Source organism: Pezoporus wallicus, unplaced genomic scaffold, assembly GCF_028554395.1.
Source record: "Pezoporus wallicus isolate ANWC-B61680 ecotype Strahan unplaced genomic scaffold, APGP_CSIRO_Pwel_v1 contig_6644, whole genome shotgun sequence".
Classification (NCBI taxonomy): domain Eukaryota; kingdom Metazoa; phylum Chordata; class Aves; order Psittaciformes; family Psittacidae; genus Pezoporus; species Pezoporus wallicus.
The window spans coordinates 1314626-1336793 of record NW_026637098.1 but is presented as its reverse complement, the minus strand read 5'-3'; the positions used below and the strand labels follow the sequence as shown (position 1 = coordinate 1336793).

Sequence of the window (22168 nt, the reverse complement as noted above, 5' to 3'; positions counted from 1 at the left end):
TTTACAAATGACATTTATCATTACCTTGCTGCAACTTCCCTTAACTCTGTTAACATGATGAATGCAGTTCCAGGAACAAATATCCTTTGGAAACACTAACAACCGGAATGCAGTATTTAAAAATAATGTTATTGCATATATAAATGGACACTCCTACTATTACTGGAATCTCCATGTAATCTTCAAAAGAGAAAGCAAGTACCTAGGAAAAAAATAATTAACATCCTGGAACAAAGCAAATAAGTTAGTTCCCCTTGAGAGAAAATATAAATTATGAAACAAATGTAAAGTTTATAATTTGCTTTATCGTGTAGGTTCACGTGGTTCTTTTCAGATACAAAACTTTGGAATTTGCCTTATCCCCTAAACTGAAGCAACATTTTCTCGATTGCTGCAGATGATTTGAGGGGCAGATTGATCAGATCTACTTACATGTATGCTGGCTTCAGGTTGTTTATAATGTTGGAGGAAGGAAGAAAAAAGGTAATTGTTGGATCCATTTATTTATTTTTTTACCTTCTAGCAAAAAAAAATCAGGAGCAAAAAGATAATTCCATATATATATACACAGAGAGACAGCCTACCTTAAATCACTATTTAGTATTATATTTAACATAGATAGTGCGAAACCAGAAATAGTCTTTAGAAGGAAGTTTACTTTCCATTTTGCGCTTGAATAGCATCTAGTACAACAATCTAGCCACAAGTAACTTTTATAGGTACAATTCAGGATAGTGGTAATAGGAAAGAGAATGGCAACAGCTGTGAAGAGAAATCCTCACCTTAGTGGATACCCATCTGCCTCAGTGTTAACCTAGGGGGCCGACCATTGCAGAAGAAATCATCCATGCTGGCATTTCATGCGTGGAGGCAACGTCAAGTTTGCTAGCACAGGTGCTAATCATTGCCAGTTGTCATTACAGCTCTGTCTTGAAGATGCCCAGTCACTAGGAACCGGTCCAAACTCTCTAACATAATGCAAAGAAGTCTTTTGGCTATATTTATATTACAGTCCAGTTTCCAATATGAAGTGCACATCACTGTAAATGGAAATCGACTGCTTTGCTAGCTACCTGCCAAAGTGCACATGATGGGGAGAGTAAAACACAGCCATCTTCATTTGGTTTAAAGAGTATGAATTTGATGCTGAGCACTGGAGGAAGAAATAACCAAGTATGACAGTATGGTAATGAAAGTGAGGCTGCATCTCGGAAGAGATACATGTACAAATAGTTTGTATAACGGGATAGACAGGAGATGAAGTTTAGGTGAAAAAATTAATTTATGTTTTCTCTACTGCCACAGGAAAAAAAAAAGAAAAAAAAAAATATTGGCACCCATCATTCTAATGTCCAATGGTCTTGATTTCCAATCACCTTTAATCAATTTATTCTCTCTGCTCAGCTGCCTGAGCTCAGCATGTGACTTTAAAATATGCCATAAGCAAACCAGCCACTAAGAGAATCATACAACTCCCTGAGAAAAGAAAACATTTCCTGTCATAGGGCTCAGCTTTTCATCTGCCCAGGCTTTATTGTGAAGAACAGGAACAGGGTGGCGAGTTTCAGCCCTTTCTTCCAGCTGCTTTTTCCCCATCCTTCAAGTCCATTCAACTAGCTGGTCATTGTAAAACCAGTACCTTTCCCCCTACCATGTATACTCTTCTTAGTTTCTTTTTATTTCTTTAAAATAAGACTGTAAAAGATAATGCACAGCCCTTTTCCAGGCTTTCATAGGCAAGATTTGGAGTAAAGGCATATTTCTTAGAGTATTACATCTCAACACTGTAACTGGTAAGGACGTGAGGATGCCTCTAGAAAAGCTAAAATACTCTGAAAATTCAATGTTTCAGGGATTTATTCTTAAAGAAAGATTCAGGAAAAAAGCATTGCTGTTGCTGCCTGACATTCATAACCTCAAAATTTGCGCGATCTTTAAAAGACTGAAACTTAATGGGCATAGATGTTGAATTTGGAGAAAATGTAGCACAAACCAAAATGACAAGTTAAAGGAACTGTTAATAATGTACTACAAGCACAAGAAATCTCTGTGTTCCCCCTTTGTACATGTGAGATCTAATTCAAAACCAACTTTCAGATTCATTCTCTTGAGGTTTTCAAGTGCAGTGAACTTAACACCCTCATTTTCTTCCAAAAATAGCTACAGTTTTCATTAAGATGCAGGACAGTAGTTATCTCGATGCTTCCATTTCAAACCTCTTGCACACATTTCACTCTTGCACCACTCATTTTATCTGATCTCTTACAGATGCAGCCCATATTTAATAGGGTCTCCTATTTGTTTAGACACCAAGGTATAAAAAAGGACCATGGTATTTAAAACCTAGTTTCCAAGACAACGATGCCTGGAACTTAATTTATATGAGTTGGAAGACCAAAGGACTGAATCAGTCTTGCAAACACCTAAATCTATGGTCATACAGACAGGAAATGCAGATTTGAGACTGAAGACGGCTTCCAAACAAAACTCTGACAACCACCAGTGACTGGAGGAGCTACAATAATTTTCAAAACTAATAGTTTTTACAAACCCATTGAGTTAGTAGAAAAATGGACCATTTTCATAATTTAATCTGTAGCGCAGGCTCTAAAGGACTATTTTTTTTCTAATACAGTATCTCTAGTACACATAGAGCACATTCTTCGATTCATTCACCTAATTCAGATGAATTCTCCCAGTAAAGAAGAACCTTGCACAATCTCAGATAAATCACCCAGTAAAAATAGACTTTCTCTTGAAAGATGCATACTTTAATATGAATTTGGTGACTTTCAGACTTCAGTCATTGAAATATTTTAATTTTTCTGCTTAAAATATCTTTCTGGCTGCTGAAGATCTTGCTGTGGACAAAATATCTCCCATTGATATAATTTTGAAATTGCAGTATAAAAACGTGAATTATGGATGCACAAGTCATAAAATGGCATATATATGTGGATTATAAATACTATTTTCTTAATAGTTTACCAATTCAGATATATTTGATGATGATAGAAACTCCACTATGCTATAGTGCTGTATGCACTTAAAAATTATAAGAATTTCAACATTATAAACACCAGGTCAAGATAACATTGTCATGAAAAAAAAACCTGAAAAGGCATTTCCCCATTTTTTACCATAACACCATCCTCTAATTCTAAATGTTAAGGAGAAAAAAAACCCTTTATAATGCACTTTTCTATTCAACTCCATGCTATTCTCTATTTCTGTTTTTGTACAAAGGCAGTTGAAGCCTGAGTGACTCAGGTGCTGTGAGCAGCATCTGAGTGGCAAAGTCAGAGAACCTCCCTCACAGCAGGTCTTCAGTTGTTTAATGACTGACATGAAAATCTAACACTTTAAATTCAACCCGAGAAGCAACAAGCAGTCAATGCAGACAATGAACCTCGAAACACCCTTTGGAGATAAGGCATTTGTTAAAAAAGATGATGGGATTTTATACCAAGTGTAGTTTCCAGAGAATCTGAGATGTAGCAGCACTTTGGTTGTCACCACAGTGGCTACCCCATGGGTGATCATGGCTAAGCCTACATTAATTGAAGACCATACATAGATGCAAAAAGTTGGGGCTGAGGAATCCACATTTGCACTATTCTCATTTCATTTCATTCCCTTTGCTTTATTCTTCTCCCATGGACTAAAAGTCCCTTAATGATATAAGTGGAGCATTTAAGATGCTCCTAGACCACTTCTTCCAGGATCAAAGAATCAAGCTTATATGCTCTAACGTGAACTAAAACAAGGCAAGAAGGAACAACTGGAAATTGCCTTCAAAAGTACACCCTTGATCCCACCAAATGGAACACTAAGGCTAATGTAGATTCAACTAATGGCAAAAACACCAATAGCAAAGGCTGCATGTGAAAAAGAGACTGGCCTTAGAGATACATAAGAATGAGAAAAGGTGCCACTGTGATTCTTCCTAACTGTAGAGGGGCTTTCTGCCTAATAACTGAATACCATAAGTAGCTAAGAAAAAAAACAAAGTGTAATTTGATCCCTATGCAGTAATAGAAAAGATGTTGGAACTAAGTTATTATTTTCTATCTTATTTTTAGGTTTTATAATTATACTCCTAAATTTACTTATACTTCCTAACTTCTGCAAGAGATTTTTTCTTCTGTATAGATCATAATAATAGTCCTCAATGTAAAAATGAGTCTCCTTTCTCCTCCAAAGGGACAATAAAATATCCCCTTTTCAAGGGAAAAGAGAAGCACAGAGATTATCCCCCTCTCATTCAGCTTACTAAAAGTAATAATACCAACAAAATTTAATTTAAAAAGTGCTTTTAGTTCCTCTATGGAATAAGGGAATCATCTCAGATAAATTCAATGTTTCATGGCACTCACATGAAAAATTACTGCCTGAAAATAATTGTTTGTGCCAGATGCTCTAAAAAGTTTGGAAGCAAGGTTTTAGTTTTCCCCCTTTTTTTTTAATAATTCAGCAAAAGTTTTTACAATCTGAATTAAAGGGGTGCATGAGATTTGATAGATTATTAGAAAGAAGCCTAAACTCACTCCTTTATAGTTTAACACCTTCACCCTTTAATCATACATTACGTTTCCATGAGAGATGTTCAGATGGGAATGCTAAGAAGTGTCTCAAAATGAAATTAATTTTGTTTTCTACACAAAATAAGGTTCTGATTCAGCAAACTTTGGTCTGTGTAAGTTTATATATGTGGATTTTCCCAGTTAGCTCACAAGGATAATGAGTCCCTTTATGTGCTTTGGTTCTCTGCCTGGGTAAGGAGTACTACATTTAGCTCCATAAATGGATTAATTGTCAGAATGCAAAACTACATCTTCCTATTCTGGGTAAACAGAATTCATTAACTCATATCACACAAGGAGCGGGATACAATGTAGTGATACAATGGCAAAAATAAGCTGGGATGTTTCTAAGGAGCCTGCGAAGCCTGCATGCTGATCAGCTTTCCAGGCCAGTGGTGAGCATAACAGCCAAGATAGCAGTGAAACAGGTGAATGCGCCTCCAGGATTTAAAATGGTGCTTTGTGGTTATCAGGAACATCCCACCCAGTATGGACACTCTGATGGCAAACTCTCCGGAACAACTCTGATGTACAGGGAGGTGCTAGAAGGCAGAACTGTGTAGGAGATGGGAAAGCATGCATCTATAGCAGATCCCGTCTGATAACTGTCTCAAGAAGCAATTTCAAATGACTCATGAGAGACTATAAAAGACTAAAATGTACTTAGAAGTGGTTCTTGTACTAAAAAAAGTTTGGAAACTGCTGTAAGGAGTAAGGAAATGGATAACCAAAGGAAAAATGGGTTTCCTTTACCATGCAGATCTTCTGTTTCCATCTCAGACCAGAATTGTTCCAAATACCCCAATGCTGCACACACAGGAAACAGGAGTTGTTTACTTCCACCATCAGTCATGTCTGATGTCTCAGGCAGTTCAGGCTACTTGAGATTAGCGCTGGGTATGGGAATGGAATTTACGTTTCACAGGTACAAGATTAAGCCTGTCAAAAGCTTGTTCTGTAAAGGTTAATATATAGTGGCAGATGGCTAAAATGGAGCTATTTTGGAGTGCTCCAGCTGCCTGAATTACTACATCAGGGCCATAATATACTCACAAACACAAGTGTATGTTACCTGTTTGCTCAAAGGGATGAGTTGTTTTCGCACTGTTATTTGCGTTTTAAGTTTTCTCTGAAATTTTCACCATAGGTTCATTTGCTCGTGGCTTTCACTGGGGCAGATTCAGGCTAACTTGTGTTTCAAATAAGAGTTCCAATTATGTGGTTAGAATAACATAATGGTTTGGGTAGGAAGGGAGATTAAAGCTCATCCAGTTCCAATCCCCTGCCACGGGCAGGGACCCCTTCCACTAGAGCAGCTTGCTCCAAGCCCCTGTGTCCAACCTGGCCTTGAACACTGCCAGGGATGGGGCAGCCACAGCTTCTCTGGGCACCCTGTGCCAGCGCCTCAGCACCCTCACAGGGAAGAGCTTCTGCCTAAGAGCTCGTCTCAGTCTCCCCTCTGGCAGGTTAAAGCCATTCACCTTGTCCTATCACTTGTGCCCTTGTAGAAAGTCCCTCTCCAGCTTTCATGACCTAGAGGCATCACACATGTTCAAACTGTTTTTTTTTATTTTCTTGTTGTTTAGTTTTGATTTTTTCTTCTTTATTCTTTGACTGCAGACTACACTGCAAAACAAGACACTGCTACTCTCACCATAATGATGTTTTTCTGTGAGATTTTTTTATTAACTTATTTGTATGGTTTTTTTAGAAGATGCCTAAGCAAAATGAAACAACTGGTTAGTCGACACTGAAAAGACACATTTGTTACCTCAGTAAACATTCTAAACCATCCCTGCAGAGGCTCACTGGAGCAGCAAGACAATTTATTTATTAATCTAGATTTTAACCACACTTACCTCACATCCCAGGTAGCAGACATACATTAGGAGAAAAAACCCCAAAGCAACAAAAATCTACACAAATGTGAAGATCTGAGCAAAATATTGCTATTACTATGGAAACAGTAATGAAGTTTGCATCTATTGGCAGCTGTGATCAAATCTTCTCCTAGGTAATTAAGAAATTAATTGTGGTTCATCTCCGCATTTCTTTCCTTACAAATTCCTTTCTGCTGCACATAGTTTTGTTTCATGCTTGTTTCAATATCAAGCCTGTCTGGCTTATTATGAAAAGATGTTGATTCCAAGAAGCTTTCATATTCCTCTCATCCAATTAGATACTTTCTTGTAAATCCCAACTTTCTTTCCCCGGTGCTTTACATACCCTTATCATCAGAACAGCTTTCCTGATGTCACGAACTCCATCATAAACCAAGCGGGAGGCATCTATGAACTCATTCTCTTCAAATGGCTGTGGGACATTCGCACTCAAGGCTTCAATGGCAACCTCAACTTGTTCAGCAAAACGTGGCATAACTAGATTAACCAAAATGAAAGGCAGGAAGATTAGACACCTTCTTTTGGAGGATTTTTCCCCTGTCCTTGGGCATAAATACTTTCCAGTAGCCATGGTGCTAACTGTTGTTACAATTACAAGAGCTAGGAAGGCCCATGGCATGGATTTGTACCAACTCTACACATGCAGAGCTTTGGCATAGTTTCTTACAGCATGAAAATAGCAATCTTTATATTCTCTCCTCCAATTGCACAACAAAGAATTTAAAACTTCCTTTAAAAGTGTGATTTACGAAGACTGCAAGATATCTGAGCTATCAGTAAAGCACATTTAAAACATTTACAGCTAGGAATCTCGTTTATTATGTCTGTGTATACACATACATGTTTGTTCACATACACAGATGAAAGAACAGATCTGTACCACTGATGCAGATAATGCTCGGTAAGTGCTAGGGTTATATTGGAGAAAACATGGGAAAGTGACAGCAACAACATATATAAAAAAGTAAACATTAACAAAACATTGGAAGGCAGAGGGGAAACACTTTAATTAGAAAAGAAGTTTGAGAGAGCTGCAAGTTTCGGAAAGAGTATTAAATGCATATATCAAATTATCTTAATTAAGGGAACACTTGAAAGTGTAGTAGAAGACTAATATGATTGCATAAGGAAGTCTTTAGCCTGAAAATAGAAAAACAATCATTAAAAATACAATGAACACAAGTAAACATAGAGAATAAAAGAAAATTATTTAGGGTCATGGGGATAAAACAAGTAAAGCTAGAAATGCAAAAATGACAATAAAAAAGGAGGCAATATTTAGGATCCTTAAATTTCTGTTTAGAATGTCCTAACTAGCAGAGGTGATCAAATATTTAATATAATTAACAGTAAGTGCAACAGATCTGAATTAGGAAAGGGCAGTTTGGAGAACATCTACCTAAACCTGAAGAAATGTATCTATTAAATATGTTTTCGAGTTAACAGAGCATACTAAAATTTACTCTGCGGTTCTTAAGAAAATAATCAAAGCTATTTATGAAACATCTTGGAGAACTGAAGAAAAACAATAATGGTGGAAGTTGCAGGGATTTAGAAGAAGAAAAAGCACATACCTATTTATATGAAGGTATAGGGAATAAAAAAGGAAGAATTATAGCATATTCAACCTAATTTCAGTACCCAGAAAGAAAATGAAACACGATGTAAAGCAATTAATGTGTAATTATCTTCTAAATAATAACCAGATGTCAGACAAGCGCAAATTTGTCAAAATAGGCTGTGTCAAGCTCTTGCAATATTTTCTTTGACAGAGCAGCTAACTAGTGCGTCGGGAGAAGCAGTAGATATAATACAGCTTGACTTCGTAAGATTTTTGACATGGCCACACATGACATTCTTAAAAGTGAAACAAGGGAAATGTAAATTAAATTACTCTAAGGTGGACATGGAAGCTATGACAAAAAGCATCTCAAGGAACAATTACCTGTGGTGCATTGTCAAACAAGAAAGATATGTCAAGTGGGTTCTTGTAATATGTCTAATGATGTGATGTTATTGTAAAAAATGGCAAAGGTCTATCTAGAATTATTGCAATATATATATAAAAAAAAAAAAAGACTTGAGGGAATATACTGTGAAGCTGCACAGTGAGGCCCTAGTTGGAGCACTATTTGCAGTTTTTAAGTACCTGAGATTTTTGTAGCATGTGTACAAGAAACGTGAAAATTAAAAAAGCTGTGTTTTGCGGTTGTATCCAGAGATACATTTCTATGTTTCAATTGCATAATTTAGTCCAAAAAATATAATATACTACTATCTAGCAGCTATATCTGAATCATGTTAAAATACTTGAAGGAAATTCCACAAAGTCCTCATGAAAATTATTCACAGCCTGATAGAGATCACTGCTCATTTTCTCCCCCCAAAAGACGATAAAGATGCCTATTTTAGCTGAATATTGCATTTCATTTCTCTGCTTACAATATATACTGAAAAATATATAAATAATGTATGTATAAATTATACATCTAAATCAGAGAATCACTGAATGGTTTGGGTTGGAAGGGACCTTAAAACTCATCCAGTTCCAACCCCCTGCCACAGACAAGGACACCTTCCGCTAGACCAGGTTGCTCCATGACCTGTCCAACCTGACCTTGAACACTTCCAGGAATTGGACACACCACACAGCTTGGTGTTGGTGGCAAACTTGCTAAGGGTGTGCCCAATCCTCGTACTATGACACTGAAAATGCCAACAGTCATGGCTTCATTGGTTCACTCAATAAGTAGTGCTAGTAAATTTATAAGCATCAGGCCAAGGGGAGATGGAAAGTTACAGTATATTCATTTTGGTGAACATGAGGCACATGAGGCACTCATCCTCAACCACATGCATTACCACAGTGTCTGCCCATTGGGTGTGAAAGCTTCTTTCAATAATTTTGACCTTGCAGACCTGGCTATAATTTAGTCCTTAATTTACATTATTACAGTGGAACATTATTTGCTGTTTCAAAATGGAAATTGCTATTAAACTATATTATGAATTGATTGTGTGCCAATTGCATTTTTACATTACTGGGAAATATTTTTGATTAGAGAAGCAAGAAGAAACATCTTAAACTAATAAGATGTTATTACTTATAGCTTCTGTAAGCGTATGTTGCCATTTAATGCAGTAAAGATTTTGGAAATTGAGTTAAGAACTCTATTATTCTCCAGTTAAAGTTATTGGGCCACACTTGAGAAGCTCCATGACAGTGATGCATAGAGAAATACTTCAGTTGCACCCAAAAAACTTCCAGTCTTTCTTATCTGTCATTTACTGTACAAAGAAGGGTATTCTTACATCAGTAGCGAAAGAGCTACAGGTAAAATCAGGCAAAGGCATAAAACCTGTATCTGGAGTTGAAACTTGCAAATGCTGAAACTTGTAAATGCATCAGAGATTGATTAATTTATTATGTACAGAGATTGGCTACAAATTTCAGATTCAGAAGCAAATCAGCACTTTGGGTGAAAAAATTTAACATACGCTGGACTGAAAAATGCGATCCATTAACATCTCTCAGTCTAACTACATGAATTAATTAGGCACCTGCATAAATGTTGACAGAATCAGGTCTCAAGTTAATAGACACATTTCTAAGTTACTTTGTCATCCTAACAAATAAAGATTCTAAGCCTTTCTGTAGATGAGTTTTCGAAGGCATTGAAAGTAAGATCACTGCCAACAAAATCTAGTTTGAATGACTGGAGAAAAACTGGAAAACAACAAAGTTAAAATGACTTCCGTTGCACCCATTGATTATTTTCAAAGATTATTTTTATTTTATCAGCCTAATAGAAAACCAGCACATCACCATGGGTGAACTCCTGCCTTGATATAACCTGTATTTCCTTGCTAACCACGTTGCTCCACTCAGCTTTTCACTAAAGCTTTTCTTGTTTTTCTCTCACCCCACCCATATCTCCTAAGTTTTAAAAAGATCAAGCAATTATCTATTTTCTAAATATATATTTTCTAGTGACTCTTTTTCTCTAATGGCAATCAACTTGTAGTGGAATGTACTTGAAAACAGAGCTGTGCACTTGGTTTAGTGATATGGGAGCAGCAAGATCACTGAGAAGGGAAAAGTTAGGCGACATAAAATTATTGAGATAAAAACATTACAAATGTCATTGTTCATATCATTAGAATGTAAAGTTTCATTAATATGCAAGATTAAATGAATGCCTAGCTAATTTAATGCACTTTTATGGCCTTATTATTTAGGAACTTGAATTCTTCAGAATCTTAAGTAGATGTGAATGTTCAGAAATGTAGAAAGGGATAATTAAGACACAAAAATCCAATGAAGGTTAAAGTTCCCCTAGGTGCACAGGTTTCTAATTCTTAGTGGTATCAGTGGGAGTTAGGAAAGTTGTCCTGGTTTCATCCTACTTTGTATATCTTGAAAGTTAGAAATCTATGTCTTCTTTAACCAAATGGAGAGCAATAGATGTTTCCATTAGACAGTTAACCACACCTACTTTAAGAAAGCAGTTCAAGTTCAGCTAAACCAAATTCTGATACTGCTCTGCCCTTTTTGGAGAGAGTGAGGACAGATGATTGGCTCAGACTGGATGTCTGCTTTAGACAAATAAATTTGGGCCTAAATGAATCCCATTCCTGCATCAAATCCTAGAACACTTTTGTCTCTAAATCAGAAGGGTGCCTAGGAGGGTACCAGCTGAGCAAGAAGTGGCCACTTTCCATTTAAATCTCATTGGAAATGAAGGGTTCCCAAAGGTCTCATCTTTGGGGCACTTTTCTAGCCAGAAGTCTATTGTTGAACAGCATCAGCAGAGCTACGTGTAAAGAGACAAGGACCTACTCAACTCTTTCTAGCATACAGGGGTTTGGATCTAAGGGAATCAACCTTCTCAAAGACCAGGGGTTGTTCTCTCAAGCCATATGGTCCTCAGATAAACCAGATGTTTGAGCTCCAGAGAAGCGACTGATCTCATACTCAGTATACTCAGCTCTGCCCTCTGGCTATCTCTTTGTAGCTCTGCATTCATTTCAGCATTTGTAGTCGTCCTTCAGAAAGTTGAATTACCCTATGCCGTGTTCATAGAAACTAGACACAGAATTTTAGGTGTCAATCATGAGATTGAAACAGCCCTTAAGTGGCTGTAAAAATCTGTTCTGATTTGGGTAATATTATTCAAGAATGACATGACAGTCTAAAGGTCTGAACCTCTACACTGCTGAAAGTTGAAAGAAGGATCCTTGAAAGCTACAAGCTATAGCTTAAAAATGTCACAGTTCTGGACGAAATTTATTCCCTTTTTTAAATTACCTTTTTGTATTAATCCATTAATTTACTTAACTGAGGAAAGAACACGGTCTACTGGGTAGTTTCAGTACATAAAATTAATTCCTAAGGGATATCTGACATGCTCTGCCAAAGACGGCATATTTTCTCAATGTAATTTGAAGGATGAAGAAGGAATCAAAAGTGACACCTTATTTAGCTTGAAGTGTTTGTCAAAGTTTGTTTCTAGAAGAACTGGAAATTTCTTATCAGAAGAATCTAAATATTTCAATAGATGTTTTTTAAGCCCTAGTCTCATATCATAATTTACAACATTTCAGCTGTGATTATTAGATTGCTAATTAAAAAGAAAACGCTTTATAAAACTCTACTGAACTATTACATATCATAGAATCAGAGAACCATTAAGGTTGGAGATCTTAAAGATCATCGAGTCCAACCATTAACCCAGCACTGCCAAGTCCACCACTAAACCATGTCCCTAAATGTCACATCTACATGTCTTTTAAAGACCTCCAGGGATGGTGAATCCACCATTTTCCTGGGCAGTCTGTTCCAATGCTTGGCAACCCTTTCAGTAAAGAAGTTTGTCCTAATACCCAATTTCAAATGCCCATAATTATGTCTGCGCTTTATGTCACTGTATTGGGTTTTCAGAGCATTCACAATTCTGTGCCCAAAGAAGCAGCCACTGATTTCCGTTACAGCTAAATACTCATTAGTAAAAATGTGAATCCTCATCAGTTCTGCATATCAAACCCTACACGTCTCACATTTGTCACTCGGGAACGAGGGAAAACAAAATTAGGGCAAAATTTGCAGCATGCTGGTTTCACTGTTATGGCACAGAAAAGGATGAAACATCACTGTCCAATGCAGGCCATCTTTTATCTTCTTGCTATACTGATTCACTTTTCCCCCTATGAAATGGTTAAAGGATAGATGCAAAATAATGAATGTGCATACGCTATAGCATTTTGCAGTAAACACGGGACTTTCAGGAAGAATCAGCCTTCACTGCCAATATAACTGCATCTCTGATTTAGGCACGGACTGTAAACCCAGTGTTCTCAAGGTGCCTTGAATTTATGGCCAAGTCCTGATCCTTTGGCCCATATGTGTTAAATCAGTCTTCTGGCACTTCACAAAAGGCTTCTACTTTATCTGTGGGTATATGCAACTATGAAGCATAGACATGGCAATGCAGCTCTTTCAGGAAATGTTGGATTTGCTCACATGCAGTACAGGTGAGCTGTACATTATAGAAGTTAATGACATGTCTGGAGTTATGTCACCAAGCACTGTGAGATATGGACAGAAATAAAAGAATAGAACCGAAACCTTCAAACTTTGTCCTCATTGAATTGTCATTTGCAGAAAGATAGAATGTCAGGGGAGAGCCAAGGTAAGCTGCATCTGCAGCGAGGTGCCTTATGGCCAGCATAGTAGGCAATCAAATTATGAAAGGGTATATCACAAAGCATACAAAGAAGGATAACAAATGATGGCTGCAGGGACATGTGTCTCACCAATTTCAGATGTCTCATTCTCCTGCCTACCTGTGCAAACACAGACTACATTCAGTGAGCACCACCAAAATATTATTGCTACTAAACAGAGCTCCCTTCAGGTTGATGTTTCAAATAAAAGGTAGATGTAGCTCTTCAGAATACCGCCTCAAGAAAACAGTTGCATGCTGTTGGACACAAAAAATGGCTTATATAACACAAGCAAAACACCCTTTCTGGCTTTGGTTATAAGTTTGTGCATATCTGGATGTAGGTGTGTGTAGGCAAGGAGATGCAAGGAATGCCAGTGTTTTTATTTTAAAAGATTTTTGTACAATTCACACTTGTATTTCACAAAACATTCTGCTGGAGCTAGCCAATATTCACTGCATTTTTCTGCCCTTATCTCCTAGACTTGGTATACTTCTTTTTCTAACTCCACAACCACCCTCCTTACATTATAAAATGGCTCTTAAGAACACAAAATGTTTTTGAGACATTTTTGCCTCTATATCCCTACATTTCTTTAATTTTATCAATCTCATCTTGACTGTCTTCCATTTCTGGAAGATTTTTAGGTTGATCAAAGCTGAAACAACTATTTGAGCCATTCAGTGAACGTATTCCTGAATGTATAGGCTAACTTAAACAGTGATTGAGGGTTATAGTGCCTGGAAAAGGTATCTTTGCCCAGCTGCCCATAATGATGCCATATTTTTTCTAAGAGGATGAATTAGCTCAGATCCTTCCTGTCAATGTAGATAATACAGTTTAAATTGTTCCATTTACCTAGAGAAATGGAATAAAATTATCTTCTAGTGTTGCCTTTATGATAAGGAAACTCCCCTACTCCTGCTAGCCAAACCAGCATTCTCCTTTTGTCACATTTTGCTTCTGCGTATTCACCTCTTAATTAATACATTATGCACCAACCACAGCACTGACCCCTGAAGCATCATAGGATTTATCTTTCTGCCTGCTGAGAAATGGTCATTTATGCTTTGCTTGTGTCTTGCAACCAGCTCTTAATCCATCAAAGGCCTTAACAGTCATTCCATGGTTGCCCATTTTCCAAACATCCGTGTGTGCTGGACTTTGTGAAAAGCTTTTGAAAATCTGTATCAATTAAGTTATATTCTCCTTTAATACTATATTTTTAAACTGTAAAAGTAGAGAAAAAAAGAAATAGTATTGAAGCTTGTAGACACCGTGGTGATCTATTCAGCTCTTATGTGTCTCATGTAACTGTTTTATAACATATTTTACATGGTTTCTCACTGCATTCTTCTGTATATTGAATATGGCCTCTCAGGTTAAAAATTCTTTGGCTCAAACCAAGCACTATTGGAACATAATTCTCTGGTCCTTTTGTAAAATACCCTAATAATGCATTTTTTTTTTTTTTTTTTGGTGGTGATACCTTGATCTTTGGATTTCAGTTTAGCAAAACTTTAAAGAAAATGCTACAGTGCATTGCAGAATAAAGGCCATAATTTCATCAAAATGCCAGGATAAACGATCTCATGTTCTCAGGATGATGGTACCCATAAGTTGTATTATAACTACCCAAAACTCCCATAAAACATGAATTTAACATAATTTATTTTTGAAATAGGCTCCATTTTGAAATCTTTAGCTCTCCCTCAGGTACAATATGGGGTTTTCTTGGATTACAGTTATGCTTAAACTCATCTTCTTGCTTCTACATTTTGTTTCCCTTCATATTGCTGCTGAAAAATCCATCTTTGCCACACTTTAGTATTAGCTTTGATAACATCATCGAGCTGCCTTTTCCTAGTGATAAATATCTTTAAAGTTTGTCCTACTCATGCTGATAAAATTCTCAGAGGCTTATTGCTGAATTGCCAGTAGCGCTGATTTTCAGCTTTAGCCCATTTTGATAACACAAAATAAAGAAAATTGAGTCAAAACAGAAGTCACCTGTTTAAAACCAGATAGTTACAAAGTTACTAGGGTTGTTTTAAAACATGCTAAAAGCTGAAAATCAAATTTCTGCTCTGAATTGGACAATTTCAGATTTCCAATGTTCTTCACAGGAGTGAGAAACCTGAGTACTACAGTACTTAGAATCATAGAATCACAGAATAGTTAGGGTTGGAAAGGACCTTAAGATCATCCAGTTCCAACCCCCCTGCCATGGGCAGGGACACCTCACACTAAACCATGGCACCCAAGGCTTTGTCCAACCTGGCCTTGAGCACCGCCAGGGACGGAGCATTCCCAGCTTCCCTGGGCAACCCATTCCAGTGACTCACCACCCTAACAGTAAAGAACTTCTTCCTTATATCCAATCTAAACTTCCCCTGTTTCAGTTTTAACCCGTTACCCCTTGTCCTGTCACTACAGTCCCTACTTGCTCTTCCAGGATGGTTTCCAGACATCCCAATGAAAACTGAAGAAAAAAAAACCCTGAAAAATTGGAAACTTTTCACAGCCCTTCCTAGGCAGTTCTGGTTCCATTTGTTCTGTTTTTTCTCCTTCATTTCCCATTCACTCCTTTCATTACAACTCTGCAAAGTCTACTTTAGTTTTCCTAATCTAAATTCAACCCTCTGACCTTTCAAGAATGTCACAGCTTTTTCTCCTTCCTGTGTCTCAGAAGTCTTCAAAAATAATATTCAGCCTCGTTGCCTGTTACTTGATTTCTTTCCACAGATGCTTCTTTTTACTCATTTAGAAATTCATGCTTCTTCCCTTCAGTTCTTACAGCTTCTGAAGCAATTGCTGAGTAAACTTTGATCTCCTCCTACTTAAAAGCAATGGGAGACCCAGCTGGCCTTAGTCATTGCAAGGACAGGGTGCTGAACAGTATGAGAGATCTCAATATTCAAACAGAAATTGTGCTCCCTTTTTAATCTGGCTCCGTTCCCTTGCCTTTTGCCTTTTCTCTTGTTTTTAACCTTTTCTTTCTCCTCTCTTTTCCTTTCCACCTTTCTCTCTTTCCTTTTTTTTTTTTTTTTCCATGGACCATCTGTAGCAGGATAATTTCACAGTTCTCTACAAATGCTGAACACCAATATAACATTTAACAGGAGCCATCAGTATGACACTGCCTCCCAATCCATGCAATCCATCCCTATCCTCATGAAGGTGGATGATGCCCAGGGCTGGGGCTGCCATTGGGCTTTGCTTTTCTGGAAACCAAGCTAAAGATACTAGTAAAACTTCACAGTGCCCCAAACTTCACAGTGACTGCAGCTCTGGTTTACTCCCGCACACAGTTAACACACACCACACTTTATGAGTTCAGTGTTTGTTCCCATCAAGGCCCATAGACGCTGTGGTTTTATAGTTTTCATTTTGGATTTATAAGCAAGTCAGTGAGAGTCAAGTTTTTATTTTAGTTTAAAAGGGAAATAAAAGTATTCAATTTTAAAAAGACATTAACCAATCTGTCACTCCCTAATACTGCTGTCAGAGATAAGAATCCAGTCTACAGCGAGTGCTTGGCTATAAAGGCAGTGGGTTAGTCAAGCACAAGCAAGAAAGCACTAAAACACTAAAAAAACCCAAACCGTATGTTCCGAAGGCTGTAAATTTAAAACAAGAACACAACAAACAAATGAATCATTAAGGGGAGACCAATTCTAAAAGTAAGGTATGCATAGTTTCAATTTCTCAGAACCTACCAATATTGCTTTCCTTAAAGATTAATTTTCCCCCACCCTCCCCAGCATGAGCAAGGTGTTTCTCTTTCCAAAACAGTGTAACCATATTTCTGCACTGTAGATCAAACCCAGTACTCCTATAACAATATGAAATCCCTGGAAAAAGAGGCTTTCCAAAAGATTTCCTTTCCTGAAATGACAGTTAAAAGTAATTAATAATTGTAAGAGAAAGGTAATGTGCTCATTTCCCTGCCATTGTCATTTAACTAAATTTTTCCAGCTTTCAAAAGCACTTCATTTAAAAACAAATAAAGGTCAATTAAAAAAAAGGAGTAGCAAAGTTGAAAATGAGTCTTCATCATTGTGCTTCTCACAGACTTTGATACGTGCATCTGCGGGTGAAGCCTAACTCCAGATAAAACCATCGCATTATTCTAGTGCATTTAATAAAATCTGGGTTGGATCTCAAGGTGATGAATAGAAAGACTATAAAAATATACATGTGTATTCATAGATACTCATATCTCTATATCCATAGCTACACAGATGTGTATGCAGAGACCTGTTCCAAGGGAGAGAGCAGAGTATAAACATCCAAGGCACAGACAGAATGGTGTATGGGGGTTCTACACACCATTTTAACCAGTTTATTCCAGAGTGAAAAAATGAGTCAGTAAACTCTACCCATTTAAATCAAAAATCATAGAGAAAGAATAATAAATGTTTTTGTAAATGGCCTGAAAAGCTGCAGATAGATAGAAATTGAGCTTTAATATTAATGATCCACATTTGTGTCTGGCAGAAATTATTTTAGCTTCATGTGCTCCATTGAATCTGGGCCCATTCTGTCTTCTGAACTTCTGCTGCACAGTTTGCACATGACAGAGTTCTTAACATTTAAAATATAAGTTTTAAACTTTTGTTTACTATTCAAATTTACTCACATTTTACAAGATACATAATAAATAACTTGAACTAAGGAACAGTGACTCAGTGTTAAGTACTGAATCCCAGAATTAGTAAATTGATGTTGTCAATATTCACTTAGTCCGGAGCTTCCAGAACTTAAATTATAATTCAAATTATACAAAAGTGCATTAAATATGGATGGTATTTATTGTGCCTATTATTGATCTATGGAACTGACTTTTATAACTGTTAGTTACTATGTTGAAAAATCAATATTCTTATTAATAATAATTATTAATATTATTATTAATAAAATCTAAGTCAGAAAGTTTAGCTGAATAAAAAGCCTAAATATGTTTTTTTTTTTGTGTTGGTTAATAAAGAAATCTCATTGCTAGGCAGAATTCTTCAAAATCTCTCCTTTACCAAAAGGATACTTTAACACAAGAGAGCCACAGAATATTTTACCATATCAGACTGAAGTGATCTTTTTTTTTCCCCTGCTAATTCGTACCAACCCATAGACTTTTTCAAATAAGCTAAATGTACACTACTTATTCCATTGATCTCTTGCTGGGTAATGAAAAATAGGGGGACTAATAAAAACAATTTTCAGACCCACTTTGGCTTCTTCTACTTCAAAACCATGGCACAAATGGAACCACAAAACTTTGAGGGAAAAAACAAACCAAACCTTATTGCACTGTTTTCAAGCTGTACAAGGCCAAAAGACAACTCTTAAGGTCAGCTGGTTGTAAAGTGAACATGAATGTTGCATAGAAGATAGCTGTGTAGAGCCAAAAGGAGTGTGCTCTACAGGCTGAAGATCATGCCACTGATTTCTGACCTTCCCCAAAATGTTGTTCTGCAGCTCACAGGAGTCTGTGAAACTTATTTTCTACAGGCTGGTGTGAATACACAAGCACTGCAGGTGCTTGAGGCACAGCTTTCTAGTCATAATCACAATCACAAGAATCCACACTTCAGCTATAGCTTCCAATAAATGACAATGAAAAGTCAGAAGAAAGAAGAAGAAATTCTTGAATTTGTTCACTGGGATTTAGCTGCACAAATAGAGCTTGGGTTCCCTATTAGGTCTTAATAAGCTGAGGACAACCATAATACTACAATAAATCATTTTGCTTATTTCTGTTCTTAAGGCTGACACAGAGGCTGCCAGAACTACAACAGATTTTGCTTTTCTATCTCACAGGGAGATGCCTGTCTGTTTTGTCTGAATGTTACATTTGGCGTGCCCTGAGCTGATGCATTCTCATTTGCTTCTTCTCAAATACTCTTGATTTTAAAGCCCAGGTGAGCAAGTGTCACCTAATAGGGGAGGATCAGCTCAGACATTTTCAGACTTCCGAACTACGTGTATCTATATCATAGCTGGTCACTTGTACAGTGAAGTGAATGAAATCCAAAGTATGATTCATCCAAACAAAGGTAGACCACTGTTTTAAGATGAGGGCACTTGAAAGCACTGCCTGTACTGAACAATTCAGATGCACATAGCAACAGGTAGTACTGAGTGAGTATAAAGGAGTCTAATATAACCAGCTTATGTATAAACACCTACACTTAGATGAATCTGCTCCCTGCTCTGTGAAGGCAAAAAAAAGCTTAAATAATAGTAATAAATTAATATACACGTATATACACATAAATATATATTATATATATATTTCAGATACTTATATAAAATTATCAATTAATATTAATATATTATAATTATAATAATTATAATTATATTATAATTATATAGTTACGATATATAAAATATATATTATATATATTTATATATATTAATATATACATACAAATAGATATAATAGCTTTTTAAATATAGAAAATGACAAATTAAAATAAATCAGTGCTTTTCCTGGTCTATCCATCTTGCAGACTTTTCTATTTTTGGATAATGTATTTATTTTATATAATCTCCACATTTTATATAATCTACCAGCCGTTTATATTTTTTTTTTCAATTAGGTAATGCATTTTCAGTTGCTTAAATGTATTTTCAATGAAAATTTGTTTTGTTTAGAAACCTAATTTCAGCCACCAACACGTAGATTCACCTGTACAAACCACAGACTAATGTTTGTAACAACACATAATGCATAACCAACTGACTCAGAAAGAACTTGAAGAAAAGGCTGTGTATTTGCTCAAATCATTGAAACTTTGAGGATGTAGATTAGCCTTGATGGGCTACTGAATCTCTTATATGGCTCTTGTCAACATAGCCCCTGCAATAACATTGAGTAGAGAATAAAAAACAACTCACAGTCATAAATCTGTTTATAAACTGGTTTCAAGCACAGGTTCCCCTCTGAGTGCCATATTTCAGAGAACTAATCAAAAAACATTTCAAGTAAGCTTACCCGTTTCAGAAAGTAGTTTGGTAGCTTCCAGCACCTTCTCAGTATAAACTCCAGTTTCATAGTTTTCCATCTCTGCATTAATGATGTGAATAACTCTGGCTGCACGGCCTCGGATGGCACCTGCAGTTCTGTCCAGTGTATCGACATCTCCCTCTTGGAGAGCAATCACACACTTATTCACATCTTCCAGAATATGGTTTTCTGGAATGTAGGAAAAAAATAAGGCTCATTTCATGTCGTTCTTCCTCATAGCAAAGCTTACTGATTTGGGTAAACAGCATAAGTCAGTATGCTAAAAAATTGATATCTGTCCTTATCCAGGACTGCAAAACAAATACCATTCTGTGGTATTATGACACATAATCCCAAGTGTGATATTTATATTTCAAAGGGACTGCACTACCCTCTCTTACCCATACCGCAAATACCAACCTGTGATTCTTTGAAAAACAGTCACATTAATTTCAAGCATCACACTGAATTTTATTATAATGAAAGTGTAATAGAAATCAATGCAAAAGGAAAGCATTCAAATATTATGCAGATGCTCTAATAAACAGTTGGGCAATTTTCTGAAGCTGAATTCACACATTCTCATAAACACTCAATATGTTTGGTTCCTCTGTGCCTAAATAAGTTAGAAAAGAAAATAAATCACTTTGAAAAGACAACAGTAAATGGCCTTTGTAGATAGCAGGGTGCCTGAGCATGAGTAGTTCATCTCCTTTACTCTATTTATGCCAGAGATTAAGCTGTGCATTTTTAATGACATACAGTATAATCGTATGTGATTGTGCATATTCAGAAGGAAGAGTCAACAACAGTGAGTCTGCTCAGATAGTGTAAAATCAAGTGTTTTCATTGAAATCTTGGGAGCTGCATTGTTTTTTTTTGTGGCTCAGAATCAGGCCATCCACTCGTGCTGCAGTATCACAGCTGATGTGATATTCTCACATACTGACAATGTGAAAAGATGAAGCAGATTTTGACCAGGTCAGACATTATTTCCCTGCAGCCAGTACAGTTAAAACTCATTTCAATAATAAAACTGTGTCTGAATGTTATATTTGAGCAGCTCACTCTGAGAAACTCAGTGACTAAACAACAACTTTTCTGCCAATGTCTCAAATAAACAGAAAATGAAGTGCTCTTCTTTGTAATAGTAATAAATAAACCAGAATCAATCAGTTCAACAACTGCTTTTTGTTAATTATTCTTGGCCCCATAAATAGAATGACACATTAATCTTCACTGTTAAAAATCCCAAGGTTGGTTCATTTGAGGGTTTCAGGAATGTTTTACATGATGGTGAATTTTAAATTGTAACAACTCCGTATGAAAACAGAAATTCCCCCGAGCTGTGAATCAGAGTAACTTGCAAGGCAAAATTCTTTGTTTAAAAAAATCTCTATTCACGTTTTAAAAACGTTGCTTTGCCAAAATATTTATTCACTATTTCCTCTCTTTTTTTTTTTTTTTACTATGGCATAGCCAAATTCTGCCCAACAAGAGAAGCCGTATGGATTTGAACATGCAGCGCATTTGGAATCTAAAGTAATTGATTAAAAGTATGGTCAGCTTTCTTTTGGCAGCCACAGTATTATTCACAGAATCACAGAACTGTTTGGGTTGGAAGGGACCTTAAAGCTCATCCAGTTCCAACCCCTGCCAGGGGCAGAGACACCTTCCACTAGAGCAGCTTGCTCCAAGCCCCTGTGTCCAACCTGGCCTTGAGCACTGTCAGGGATGGGGCAGCCACAGCTTCTCTGGGCACCCTGTGCCAGTGTCTCACCACTCTCACAGAGAAGTACATCTCCCTAATGTTAAATTAAATCTCCCTTCTGTCAGGTTAAAGCCATTGCCTCTTGTTCTGCCCTACCTGCCCCATCTAAAGCCCCTCTCCAGCTTTCTTCTCAGCCCCCTTTAGGTACGGGAAATTGCCCTAAGGTCTCCTGGGGACATTA

At 36.8% G+C, this 22168-nt stretch overlaps 1 protein-coding gene across 2 annotated transcripts in view; it reads right to left on the bottom strand.

The window, feature by feature from the left end:
* The window catches only part of CTNNA2 (catenin alpha 2), a 503340-nt gene that overhangs the window by 36790 nt on the left and 444382 nt on the right, over positions 1-22168 (bottom strand). For both annotated transcript variants that reach the window (XM_057403217.1, XM_057403218.1), the window contains 2 exons: positions 20205-20405; positions 6810-6961 (listed from right to left, as the gene is read on the bottom strand). In XM_057403217.1, coding sequence (XP_057259200.1) covers positions 6810-6961; positions 20205-20405 — 353 coding nt within the window. The remainder of the gene's footprint in view (positions 1-6809; positions 6962-20204; positions 20406-22168) is intronic.